At 42.3% G+C, this 14,127-nt stretch overlaps 1 protein-coding gene across 1 annotated transcript in view; it reads right to left on the bottom strand.

The window, feature by feature from the left end:
• LOC147020086 (uncharacterized) overlaps positions 1-14,127 on the bottom strand; it is a 102,129-nt gene that overhangs the window by 78,101 nt on the left and 9,901 nt on the right. The window contains exons 2-7 of the mRNA XM_085893776.1: positions 12,964-13,049; positions 12,199-12,728; positions 11,096-11,165; positions 2,171-2,285; positions 1,647-2,034; positions 518-595 (exon numbers count right to left, since the gene is read on the bottom strand). Coding sequence (XP_085749902.1) covers positions 518-595; positions 1,647-2,034; positions 2,171-2,285; positions 11,096-11,165; positions 12,199-12,728; positions 12,964-13,036 — 1,254 coding nt within the window. The 5' untranslated portion in view covers positions 13,037-13,049. The remainder of the gene's footprint in view (positions 1-517; positions 596-1,646; positions 2,035-2,170; positions 2,286-11,095; positions 11,166-12,198; positions 12,729-12,963; positions 13,050-14,127) is intronic.

The following is a 14,127-nucleotide window of genomic DNA, read 5'->3' as shown; positions in this document are numbered from 1 at the left end:
GTACATCCTGGAATTACTGGGGAGGATCAGAGTATAATGAGAGAGCAGAAGGAGCAATGTTGGTGAATGTAGGGTAGAAAACAGAGAGACCACCAACCCAGCTGCCATGATGTGAGAGCAACAGACCTTGTGCTTCGGCTTCATCACGGGAGATTCCAATGATGTTGAGAACTTAAGATTTGTAACCAAATATTCTTATTAATTAACTTGCAAAGGTTTGTAGAATTCTGTAGAAACTAGAAAACACATCGAAAATAGAGTCCGATGGAGTTTAATTTTCAGGGTACAGTGTTGATTATATAGGAAAATGTTTAAGAGTTTAACAACAGGAGATGATAAAAAAAAACTCTTTTCATGTCGCATTTAGCCGATACAATTCAAGTTGGAGTGAGATAAGAAGGGAAAATATAAATAAACTGTACACCGCAGACGAGGCCAATTCTATGATTTCACTCGAGACAAGAAAGAAAAAATACAATTCAGGTGATGAAGTTGAAACGGTTAACGGAGGACTCACATTATCAGGAAGCTCACAGCAATTCTCCGATTTTGCTCGATCGGGGTCACAGTAAATCTGCACTTGCTGCATGTCCACCTGCACCACACACACACACAAAATAACATTTTAGAAGAGATTTGCTATTGTCCAGAAAAAAAGGTTCATAGAGTGGCAGGGAGTAATAATTTAAAAATTCCTTTCCAGAAAACTCATGAAAACAGTTGGAAAGCCTAGCATTCGGTGATGTGGAGCATAAGAGAGCAGAGGTCAGCGCCAGCTTGACACCTCCTCTCCCAGGGTTGTAAGACCCTGGTCCGTTGACCTCCCCCTCTCCTCCTCCTCCACACCCGAGTGCGTTTCAGGTGTTGACCACTACGGCGCAGAGGCAGCAGACTGAAACTCTGGATGACCGGAGTGGATGTCCGTTGCAGTTTGGGACCACGAAACCATCCATTGGTTCACATGTGGCCTGCTGCAACGAATGCTGACTCAACGTCCAGACCGAGTCCACCAAGTCTGTGCAAATGGCGTGGTGGGCAAGACCATCTGCCCATAGTGGGTTTGGGGCACGGTACTCACTGAAATTGCTGAGCCAACAGCATGGGGCATGCAATGACTTAGCAGTTATCCACACACAGCGAAGCCAACCATGGTCAGGAGTCTGAAGTTGTCAGCGGAATACCTGTCACTGACCGCAACAGACTCTCCTGAGAGGGCCATGGCAGGCGCGGTGGATCACAAGTACTGTGGAGAAATTCTGAAGGAGGGGAGTGGGACCCGTGTCAATGGGGATGGATCCCCCCTGCCCTTCTCTCCCCAGGACAAAGCAATAGTCACACATGTGCCCATAAGTCCTGCCAAACATTGGGACGCTCCGATTTCTGGAGGACGTCCCCTGGGAGGCACGTCGCAACTCGAGGCACCATGTGACTTGCATTCGGCTTCAGCCAGTCTGAAGTCAGCGTGAGTACCACGGGTGTGTCGAATAGGCATGTCATAACTTTAACAAGGAGCTTTAACCATAAACCAGCTTGCTCTCCTCCTTCATGTCCTACTAACTTGAGGATGTTAACTTTCTTGCAAAAAATCATACAAAAAGTCAGGAAATTGGGATGTGAATAACTCTCCGCCTCAAGGCCTGTCTTACCCTCACGGAGCCTGGATGTGTAGACGATCCACCCACAGACACCTGTCCTAGCGGCCTCAGTGGGAGTGGTGGACCACCCAGCGTTGTACGCCCAGCCTCCACACAGTCCACAAACACTTGGATTTCTGTTGCAGTAACTCGTAGGACAAGCTTGTGCCAGGCATTATCAAATAGTGGTCGTGTAGGCCTTATAATAATAGGCATTTGCAAACCACCAACAGATACCTCGAGATGACCACTGCTACCGTTCAGTCTCAAGCCTGCTACCAGACCGCTTCCAGTCCACTGAAAGGACCACACATCCCAAGTCATACTTGGTGTGTTACCAAGCATGTGAAACATTGCAACAACCACATACTCAGTTGGCAATCCATAGGCGAAAACTTTCCTGTTGTGTGAGGGATGGGGTAGGGATGAAACAGAGATCATCATAGTTAGCCATACATGTAGCAAGACACACGTCTCCAGCACTTTCACCCTCTAGTGCTTAATGGCCATGTCCACTTGCTACCTGTTGGACTTACCTTGCCTCCCTGCTCATCTGAATTTCTTGACCAAGACGGAATGCTTGGATGCCTTGAGAACTGCCAGGCACCAGCGGGACATTTGGATTTGTAACCAAACCGAGCACATCAAACCCTGCAACACAACGCACGTGACCCATCAGGCACCATGTCAAACGATTCAAAACCCGTGCGTTTGGACATGCGCTTTGTAATTCTGTATATCTACTCGGCTTTCAATGAAGTGACATAAAGCACCCACACACATTGATCTCACCAACTGGGATTTCCAAGAGATCAGATGTCAAGTACATTCGAGTGACAAGTTTAAAAAAAAAAAAAATTTAATCTCCAGCTCATCACCAAGCAATTTACAATTCCACAATGAGCAACAATGAATCAGGAATGGCACCTGTCAGCTGATCATCTCAAGCATTGCATTTGGGAGGATGGCAGTTTCAGCCTCGAGGAATCCTACGGCATTCATGAGCAGACTCTGACAGCGAGAACAATTCAGGAAAATAAAGGTTCTCCTTTCATTGTGGGTTCAAGCTTAGGCAAGTTGTGCTTACAAGGTCCTGAGATGTACAATACAGAGAAGTGCTTGTTTCCCTCGCGGAAGGATTCGGAGAGAGTATTGCATTTAGGTTCGTTTATTTGCAAAATTGAAGATTTTTAAAGTATATTGGTTTATAGTCGATTTTGTTATTCTGTCTGTCTGTCTATCTGTTTGTCTGTTTGTCTGTCTGTCTGTCTGACAGTTTGTCACCTACAGGTCACAATTTTCAACCGATCTTCAGGAAACTTCACCACATGGTAGAGTTTGCCATAAGGAAGAGGCCTATTGTTTTTGAGGTCACAATGTCAACATGTCAAAGGTCAACAACTTAGTTGAGATTTCTAAAATCCTCAATTTTCATCCGATTGGCTTGAAATTTGAAGCGGATTTATATTTCGTGTCAATGAATTCAACCAGCAATTATTTTTGAGGTCAACAGAGACCAAAAGGTCAACATAAGCCGAAATTCTAAAATTGTCAAATTTCATCCGATTCACTTGATATTTGAAGAGAAGTTGCATATTTGGTCATTGAATTCAACCACCAATTATTTTTGAGGTGAAATTTGTTTAATGGATTTTGTGAGTATCGTGCTCTGCACGACGTCTTTTTTTTTTTTTTTTTTTTTTTGTATACCTTGGTCGAGGCTCGTATGGGAGCTAACACACAACTCACAGCAAGGAGGCATGAGACAAGAGGGGCGGGAGTGGAAGGGACAAAACAGTGGAGAACAGACACATTAGGTGAACTGTGGAAGGGAGAGGGATGGGGATGGGACCGGGAACATGGCGAAGAGAAGATGGACATTTCAGGGACTTTCAGGAAGGAAAGTAGGAGAAATGAAGGAAGTGGGCTTGGGTGGATTATCGGGGGTAGAAAAGATCGAGGATTTGGATGGGGGAAGATAAGAGGTGGTGGTGAACAGCTGTTTTGAAAGCCTGGAGGGAAGAATGGGAAAGAATTGAGTGAGGAAGTTTATTCCAAAGGCGGGAAAAAAGAGGAATGAAAGAGTGAAGATGAGCAGTGATTTTTGATTTTGGTAGTTTTACCAGAAGGGGGTTGTTGGCGGACCTTGAGCGCCCTGTGAAAATGTGGTGGAGACAAATCGCAGAGAGAGCAGGGGGGGGCAAGGCTGGAGAGGAGTCGGTAGAAGACAGAAAGACCACCGACCAACCTGCGGTGATTGAGTGAGAGGCCCAAAGATTCAGCTTCATTGCGGGAGATGCCGATGATCTTAAATGCCCTGGTTTCGACAGCGTGAAGCCGAGAAAGGTGGGAGGCAGGAGCACCAGCCCAGAGGGGAGAGCAGTACTCCATCAGGCTACGGACAAAAGCTTTGTAAGTGGTCAGGAGCACAAGAGGGCCGAGGAAGGACTTAGCACGACGGAGGATTCCCAGTCGGCGACTGGCTTTTGAGGCGAGGTTGGAAATGTGACTTTCCCAGGAAAGGTCATGGCAGATAGTGAGACCTAGAAGCTTGAAAGAAAAGACTTCTTCCAGAGGATTGTTGAGAAAGTGGATGGGGGGGTTTTCTAAACCGTCCTTTCGAAGAGACATAGTGAGAGTGTGAGATTTGTCTGGATTGAAAGACATGTTCCACGTGTTGGACCAGTTTGTGATTTTATCCAGATCTGCAGTGAGCGAAGAAGCTGCTGCTTGCCGGTCTGAGGGATGGCAGATGGTACGGCAGAGGGTGGAGTCGTCGGCAAAGAGAAACAGAGGATTTTCCAGAGAGTCCGAGAGATCATTGATGAAAACCAGAAAAAGAACAGGGCCCAGAACGCTACCTTGAGGAACTCCAGCCTGCACAGGAAGAGGGGATGAAAGAACTCCATTTAGGGCCACACGTTGACTGCGACAGGAGAGGAAGTCTGCGAGCCATGAGTGGAGATGGCCTTGAATACCATGGGAAGAGAGTTTGGTGAGTAGGGCAGGGTGCCAGACTGTGTCAAAAGCACGTGATATGTCCAGGGATACGGCTCGGATTTCCTGTCTGGCATTGAGGACCTCCATCCATTGATGGGAGAGCACAAGCAGCATATCCAGGGTAGAGTGACCTGGTCTGAAACCAAATTGATGATTGGAAATCAAGCCATTGGAGAAGAGGAAGGATTTCATGTCTGAAGCGATGATGGATTCCATCACCTTGCTGATGATTGGGAGAAGGCTGTTTGTTTCTTTGTGTGTCTGTTTGTTTGTCTTGTTTGTTTGTGTGTGTGTCTGTCCGTTTATTTGTCTGCACGGAACTTTTATATTTTCTCTCTGCAACCACTTGTCAGATTGAGACGAAATTTTCACCATTGGTGCGACTACTCATGTGGAATGTTTCAATGATAATTATGACGTCATAGGTCACGTGGTGTGGCAGCCATATTCGAAAAACGGAAAAACTTTGGACCTCTGTATCTCTGAAACCGCACCAAGGAAAAAATTGAAACTTGGCAAATAGCAAGTACGCCTCATGTGGAATGAATGTGATTTTATGACATCATAGCTACCCTCGTAATGACGTCATATTTTCATATGTAGAACGCCACGTCTGATCAGTATGAAAATTTTTGAGGGTCATCTAGGGATAAAATGGTCCACAGAAGAAAAAAAAATCAGGATGTCATCGGTCACGTGATTCTGCAGCCATGTTGTTAAAAAAAAACCTTCAAAAATTCTCTCTGAAGTGGCTGAACAGATTGAGGCGAAACTTCACACGTATGACCGCCTGTCCATGAGGAACAAAAGGTTCACACATATGATGGCATTAGTCACATGGTTTGGCAGCCATATTGGATTTACCTGAAAACCTACAAAAATACACTACTCAAAAGAAGTCCTGGCAAGGGTTTGCAATCTCTGATTGCTCTTTTTCTTGTTTCAATATTCAATTGTTTTCTTTGATTTGTTGTTTCGAGAAATAAATAGAGACAAGTTTGGAGTATGGGATACTGTTTGGGCTGTATAGGCTTATCGCAATAGATAGCTGCATAGTTTGGTGAGTTTGGATGAGGTAAGACATTCTTGGATACTTCAGAGTGACGCCATGTTGATCATAACTGAAGTCAAGCAGGTTTGGTATGTGAAAATTATAAATAGTTGTAAGAGCATAGTGTGTGGTTTCTGCTTCCTTAGGTTGGGTACGAGTGCGTAAAACGATGGGAAAGGGGTTTACATTGAGTAAATACAATAGGCCATAGATGTGTGAGAAGCAGAGTGTGCAGTATTTAATACAAGTCAGGATCGAGAAAAGGGGAGTGCAGGTCATTTCGTGTGCAATTACAGTTCAAATGTCAAGTACATTTAAGTGGCATAAGCATGGTAAACGATCATTCAAAATGATTAACAGGTGGTAAGATTATAGCTGCTGAGAGTGAAGAGGTGTAAGTAAATAAGGGAATGGAGCTAAGAATGAGTGAGGAACCTCGAATGGGGTTCGTAAGGTGTTGCACGTCAACGATGGTGCGAGGAATAGAGGGAATCATAACTCTTGTTATCCTGTGCACCCGAAGCAAAAAGCAGGGTTAAGCAATTGGTTAACTTCTGTCTCCTGTGTGTCTGTCTGTCCTTCTGTCTACAAACGTCAGTTTATTTTGGAGGAGCAACTTCATTTCAATTGAATGTTATATTTTGAACACAAATCAGAACATTGATCGGAAAACGAACCTGGAGTTTATCAGTACTTTGGCCTTTAATACGCTCCAATTATTGCAGTCAAACAAAATTGAAAATCATTCGAGACAGGAAACTGACTGTTTTTAAGGAAGTCATAAAGGACACAAACAACAAGCATTAAGAACTGTAATGTAAAATGTTTAAAAAATATATGGCGTGAAAGATGCTGCATCAACAGCGGTAAACTTCGGGAATGTTTTTTTTCTACGACGTTTAAAATCTATATATTATCTCAATTTAATTACGTACTTCAACACTGTGGAATGCAAATCACTTCTTCAGCATTTTCAAAACCCTTCCGTTTCGCAGTACTTGGACAAAATATTACGACATTTTACGTCATCACAACCAATTAAGTTTGCCACTCATAGACCCCACGCTAGTTAAGATGTTTTATGAACTCTCAGTTACTGTAGATATTGTCTTGCATTGATGGTAGGGAAAGGATGTTGACATTTAGCTTGACGGACATAGAGGATATAAAAATCAAAATGACAAAGTTGGAGGAGAGAGTTGGATCTTCATTTATAATTAGAGAAAGTGAGTTTCATCAATTGTTCTTTTAACCTGAAGAGTATGGTGTGTAAAAAAACAAAAGGGGTGCTTGTGAGGATAGGAAAAAAGGAAAAAGTAGGAATTACAGATAGTAAAGATGAGAAATATATTTCAGGGTTGAAAAATGAGAAAGAGAAGATAGAAGATAATGGGAAGAAACATGGTTGTTGCGAAAAGTAGGAAAGGAACAGGAGGAGGAGGAAACTTGGGGCAAAATAACAAAAAGATTGGACAAGGAGCAAAGTCAGAGCAATGATCCACGTCAGGGTGAGGGGTGAGGAGCTATGTCAGAACAAGGAGGAAGGAATGAGAACAGGCAAGGACAGGTTCATGATCAGGAGCTAGATATACAATGGTGAGATAAAGTTTGTGAACCCTTTAGAATTATCTGCATTTCTGCATAAATTTCACCTAAAATGTGATCAGATCATCATCTAAGTCCTAATAATAGACAAAGAGAATCTGATTAAACAGATAGCACACACAAAAAAAATATAAACTTTTTCATTTATTTATTGAGCAAAATGATTCTGCATTCGATTTCTTTGTCTGCAAAATTTTGTGAACCTTTTCATTCAGTAACTGGTGGCACCCCATTGAGCAGCAACAACTTCAACCAAACACTTCCTGTAACTCTTGATCAGTCCTGCACATCAGCTTGGAGGAATTTTGTCCCATTCCCACTTACAGAACTGCTTCAACTCAGCGATATTTGTGGGCTGTCTTGCATGAACTGCTCGTATCAGGTTCTGCCACAACATTTCAATTGGGTTAAGGTGTGGACTTTGACTTGGCCATTCCAAAATACAAAATCTCTTCTGCTTCAGCCATTCTGTTGTAGATTTACTTGTGTGTTTAGGATCGCTGTCTTGCTGCATGACCCACTTTCTATTGAGCTTCAGCTAATGGACAGATACCCTGACATTCTCCTGTAGAATTTTCTGGAACAATTTGGAATGCATAGCTCTGTCAATGATGGCAAGCCATCTGGGTCCTGAGGAGCAAAGCAGCCCCAAACCATGATGATCCTCCCACCACCATACTTTACAGTTGGGATGAGAGTCTTATGTTGGAAGGCAGTGTTTGGTTTTCGCCAAACATAACGTTTTTTATTTACACCAAAAAGTTCCACTTTCGACTCTACTGTCCACAGAACATTCTTCCAATAGCCTTCTGGATCATCCAGGTGGTCTTTGGAAAACTTGAGATGGGTGGAAATGTTTCAGTGTTTTCCTAATGGTGGACTCATGAACACTGACACGAGACAATGCAAGAGAGGCCTGCAGATCCTTAGACATTACCCCTGGGGTGCCTTGTGACCTCCTGGATTATTGTATGCCTTGCTCTTGGAGTGATTTTCCTTGGATGACTGCTCCTGGAAAGAGTAACAATGGTGTTGAATTTTCTCAATTTGTACACTATCTGGCTGACAGTGGATTGGTGGAACCCAATTACCCAACATCTTTAAAAATCGTTTTGTAACCCTTTCCAGACCGATGAGCATCGACAACTCTTTTTCTGAGGTTCTCAGAAATCTCTTTTGATCGGGGCATGACACGCTTTCACAAACCAGTGTGGTGAAGACCAGACTCTGATGGCAACAAACAAAGTTTATGTTTATAATATAGGGCAGGGCCACCCAAAGTCACTTCTGATTGTCATCCCATTGATTGAAACACCTGACTGCAATTACCCCTTTAATTAAGCGGATTAACCTAGACCTCGAGGTTCACATACTTTTTCGGACAAAGAAATTCAATGTTGAATTATTTTGTTTAATGAATAAATGAAAAAGTAGATTTTGTTTTGGTTGCTATTTGTTTAATCCATCCATCCATCGGGACCATACTCTATGCAGAGTGTTGGTGCTGTTTAAACAGTCTCCTTGGCTATTGGGCACAATCCTGGACGGGCCGCCACTCCAACAAGAGTATACCAGCAATCTGGCACTCATTTTGCCGACCGAGGAAGGATGACAGGCAGCCAACCCCACCTGGTATTAATTCAACAGCCGAGTGGAATTTGAACTCAGGATCCTAGGATCCTAAGCCCACCACCCTCACCATTAAGCCAACACCAGGCATATTTGTTTATTCAGATTCTCTTTATCTATTATTAGGATTAGATTAAGATCTTATCGTATTTTAGGTCAAATTTATGCAGAAATACAGAAAATTCGACAGGGTTCATAAACTTTTCCTCACCACTGTAGCATGGAATGAAACTGTGCCCGACGCTGATAGTAACACGAAACAAAACAAAAATTTTGCATAGAGTCAAGGATCTAGAATATTATGACATATTTTTTGGTTTATTTTGTGAAAGAGGATCCAGAACATAAAACAGACCAGTACATAACAGAGCAAAAGGAACAGTCAAAAGAGGGGAGGGGACACACCAAAAGCAAGGTAGAGGGGCAAAATATAGGAACACTTGCAGGAATGTAGGAACACGTGTAGGAATATAGGAACACGTGTAGGAATATAGGAACACGTGTAGGAATATAGGAACACGTGTAGGAATATAGGAACACGTGTAGGAATAAAGGACATGGGGAAGAATAAGAGTCTGGAAAGGATGACACAGAGAGTGAACAAGATGGAGAAAACCACAAATTCTCAATCACAGAAATGGAAGGGAAAACTGGGGAAGAAGGAGAAACAGAACAAAGAAAAATGAAGTGTGAGGGGGTGTGTGTGGGTGAAAATAAAACAATTATTTTGCCAGGCTATTAGTTACCTTCGCAAACTTTGTTGCGAAGGTTATTTTTTGATCGCTGTGTATTTATTTATTTATTTGTGAATATGTGTTTGTTTGTTTGTTTGTTTGTTTGTTTGTTATTCGCATCACTCCAAAAGTATTGAACTGAATAGTAGCAAATTTGGTGGGATGATTGGTTATTATGCGAGGACCATTTGATTAGATTTTGGGAGCGATCGGGTCAAAGGTCAAAGGTCAAGGTCATGAAAAGGTCAAAATCGTCTTTTTACCATAGCGTGGTCAATTTGTATCCAATTTGCATGCAACTAATGCCAAAATGTTCAGAATTCAATGCCCCATCTTGTGATGTGTGACATGACACAATGACGTAATAACCCTTATTAGCGGTTGGGAGTCAAATGTCAGGGGGGGTCACGACATTGCAAAATGTGCGGTTTTAGTCATAACACGGTCAATTCTTATCCGATTTGCATGAAACCAACACCAAAATGTTGACTGTTCTGTTCCCCACACTCTAATACCAATTACAAAATTAAGAGTACAAAGTTCAAGGTCGAGGTCATGAAAAGGTCAAAATCGTAATTTTTGTACAATGAATGTTTGTTTGTTCACAATAAATAACTTATTTAGAAAAACAGAAACTCGTGTGTGCTAAATGCCCCTAAAATGCCAGAAAATAATTTCTTATCATGTGACCAGTTATCATCAGATTGACTTGACACCGACACCCAAAAAGGTCGGGGAGTTCATACAGAAATTGTACAATGTACGTGAATCAGTGTCAAACAGCAGGAAATTTAATGTTTTTAAGCCATCATAACACATATGAGATGGCAGATGTGGTATGGGATTAAATACCCTCACAATCAACGGTTTCTGGGGGGGGGGGCAAAATGTAGCTTTGGCGAAGGTATGCGCTCTACTGAGTGCCCGTTCTAGTTGTAATATTAAGTTGTAATGTTTTGTCTGGTTAGAAACGCACAACTACAGTTCTGGGTTTTACGAGTGTGAATGCCTTTATGCGAGTCTTCTTCTCCTGATTACCTTCGCCACCGAAATTGAACAGAGGTTGTGTATTCACTACGGTTTGTTTGCTTGTCTGTTTGTCTGTGAGGATATCTCAGAAAGTTATGGACAGATTCGGACGAAACTTGGTGAACAAAAACAAGCTGATTACATTTTGGTGAAGGGTTGGATGGAGATCCGGCCTATCAGTGGGATACACAATGTAAACTGCTCAGCCTGGCCAAAGTATGCGCTCTACCATGTGCTGTTCTCGTTTAATTTTTGTATTTTATCTGATTGGATTTACCCCGACAATGCACGACACATCACCTACTGCTCATCAAATGGTACCACATCTTTGGCCCCATTACGTCAGAGAGTAGTTTATCCCTCCAGGTCAGCCTAATTTGCCAGAAAGCAACCTGCTCTCAAGCTATACTCACCTGGAGCATCCTGCTGCCCAATGCGACGTCCGCAAATGGTCTCACGGCAGATTTTACGACCCACCTGCACCTGTGGAGAAATATGCATATTCAGCAATGTGCAACGTCTGCACTGACTAAAATGACGTATTTTAGTGTAAAACTAGCTGGGCCAACCCATCACTTCACCGCATTTCAAAAACACATTACATGTCTGTCTGTAAATATCAATGAGGATGTAAAATGAAGTGAAACACCCAAAAAGGATCTTTTGGTAACACGTTATCATTGTTTGTGTGATCATTCTGTGGACTATTATATATTTTTCTATTGCTTTGAGAAGTATTACAATAAATAATTGTGTGTGCTCCACCCATGTCCGTCACACTAGATATTAAATGGTTTCAGCTTTTGTACCAATGGATCCGCTGCATTAAAGCTCAAAGTCCTGCTTCGATATTTATACACACACACACACACACACACACACACACACACACACACACACACACACACACACACACACACACACACACACACACACACACACACACACACACACACACACACACGTCAGAACCCACTATTGATGGGGGATATGTTGCTGGAAAATACCGCGAATGTCCGGGCATTGTTTCAATGGAAAAAGGGGGGATAGGTTTCCAGCGGTTCATGATTCATGATGGAAAATCAAAAATCCCGTGAATAACCGCAAATATGCCCACAAAAACGTTAAAAAAAAAAACGTGAATATGCCTGCGAAACCAGAAAAACCATGAAAAAAACCCCACGAGTATGCCCGCAAAAACCTGCGAAAATGCAAAAAATGTGAGTACACGAAGCACAGTGCTGCGAATGTCGAAGTAGGTTACATTTTATAAATTGCAAATAAATATATAAATATATACATCTAAACCCCGGCTATAAATACGCGGGGTCCGCGAATAGCAAATCCGCAAATAGCAGGGCTCAACAATATATACAGTATATATATTTTCAAATTGAGGATCATCAATTTGTTGTTAATCTGTTGGAGCTATGGGGAAGTTTTTTTTCTGGTCATACAATGGATATGACTTCCAAGTGGACCTTAGAGTCACAATGGTCCAAAGATTCCAGCTCACCTGCAGCTTTTGGAGAAGATCAAAGTCATCAACATGGTAAAGATGTATGGAATCTGGATCTGTCGCAATGATCTTCAATTCGTCCTCATCCACATTGTCGGTCACGCCGATGGCGAACATTGTGATGCCCTGTCCATGTGCTGCTTTGGCTGGCGCAGTAACATCATCGGCTGAGCGTCCATCAGTGAGGACCAGTGCCAAACGTGGCACGCCTGGTCGAGCGTTTCGGAATGCCACATTCGTCATGAATCGAATGGCTGCCCCAGTCACTGTCCCCTCACTCAAATGCTTAATGGACTGCACAGCATCACGCAGAGCCTCCTTGCTGTGCAGTGTTCCAAGTACAACCTCATTCTGCACTCTACTGCTGTACTGCACCACTCCGACATGTGTCATATTTGGTCCCACATGGAAACCACGAATGAGTACATTAACAAAGTCCTTCACTTTCTCAAAGTTGTGCACCAGGACACTGCGTGATCCATCCAAGACGAACACGATGTCCACCACCACCTCTCGGCACATCTCTTCTGCTGGAGAACACGGGTTACTTTGATTCAGAGTGCAATCGGCTTGGTTGACACAAATGTGACAGATAACCCGAGTTTATGAAATTTATAAATGATAATCATATTGGTAAATCACAAGTGCAATACAATTTGCAATACAATTTCAAACTCAGAAGCAAGCTGATTATAATTCATCTTTAATCATGTGTCAGGCCTTCATACTTATGGAGACAATATGGTGGAAGAGAAACTAGACCTGACTCATCCTGCTGAGCCCAGACAGAAGTGCGAGCCAAGAGGAGGAAGAAGAGTGCAAACATCGCACTCATTTTGATGCAAAACCTGCGAAGGGAAACAATGAATATTATGGTATTTACTCTGATATACTCAAACACTCTTTCCAGCCAGTACAACCCCACACCGAACACATCTACTGAACAGTGTTGATTGTGGTCTCCTCGCATTATCTCTTTCGCTCAGTGCTCATATCAACCGTGTTTTTAAATTTTATTTCATTGCACATTTTGAGTTTGCTCAATCCTCGTAGCATACCGAACCAAATTTTTCCATATCAATATGTATTATATTTTCACCACCCACTATAATCATTGGAAGTTAGAGTAAAAATCACTTTTTTCCCACCTAGATGAGCAAATTATAACTAACGTAGTGCATTTAATATCATTTCGATATTTCCAGTGGTTTACGAAAGATTTCAAACAATGATATAAATTATATAAAAATTAATTTGAAGTTTCATTATGAAAGTAAATCCTCATTCCCATTCAGCCCATCAAGGAGGTTATAAACTTCATCCTTTTCAAAAAGCTTCCATCAAATACGTCATTAATGATCACAGGACAGTCAAATAATTCATTTTGAACTGTTCCCAGAAGCAATCAAGTGAGAAAATGAAGGAACAAACTTTCATTTGGCACAAGTGATAAACTTGCACCTGTCTTGAGGAATAGAGATGCTTAATGCTTGGCTCCATGCTGGAACGAGAAACACGAAGTTCCTGGTCCAGGCTCTTTAGACATGACCTCTTGGTGTTCTTGATAAATGTCAATGTTGAGAAGCTCACTTCAAAAAGCTATGTTGTTAAAAACTGAAGCAATACATTAATGGCACGATCAGAGACGGTTGCATGCTCTTTTTACCCTGCGCTTGCGAAGCGAAAAGCGGGGTTAAGCAATCGGTAGCACACGTACGTATGGTGTACGTGTCTGCATTTTGTAAAGAGCGTACCTCGAAAACCGTTCAGCGGAGGAAATTGGGACTTTACCACATGTTACATGACCATGTGATATAGCAGTCACTCGCTTGAGGTCAACATAGGCCAAAGTTCAACAGAGGCCAATTTACTAAAATCCTCAATTTTCATTCAATTGACTAGAAATTTGAAGAGGATTTGCATATG

The sequence above is a fragment of the Eptatretus burgeri genome, chromosome 9, assembly GCF_056783735.1.
Source record: "Eptatretus burgeri isolate ZD-2024b chromosome 9, Ebu_testis_v1, whole genome shotgun sequence".
In the NCBI taxonomy this organism is placed as follows: Eukaryota; Metazoa; Chordata; class Myxini; order Myxiniformes; family Myxinidae; genus Eptatretus; species Eptatretus burgeri.
The sequence above is the reverse complement of the archived record's forward strand: the minus strand, read 5'-3'. Positions and strand labels throughout refer to the sequence as shown.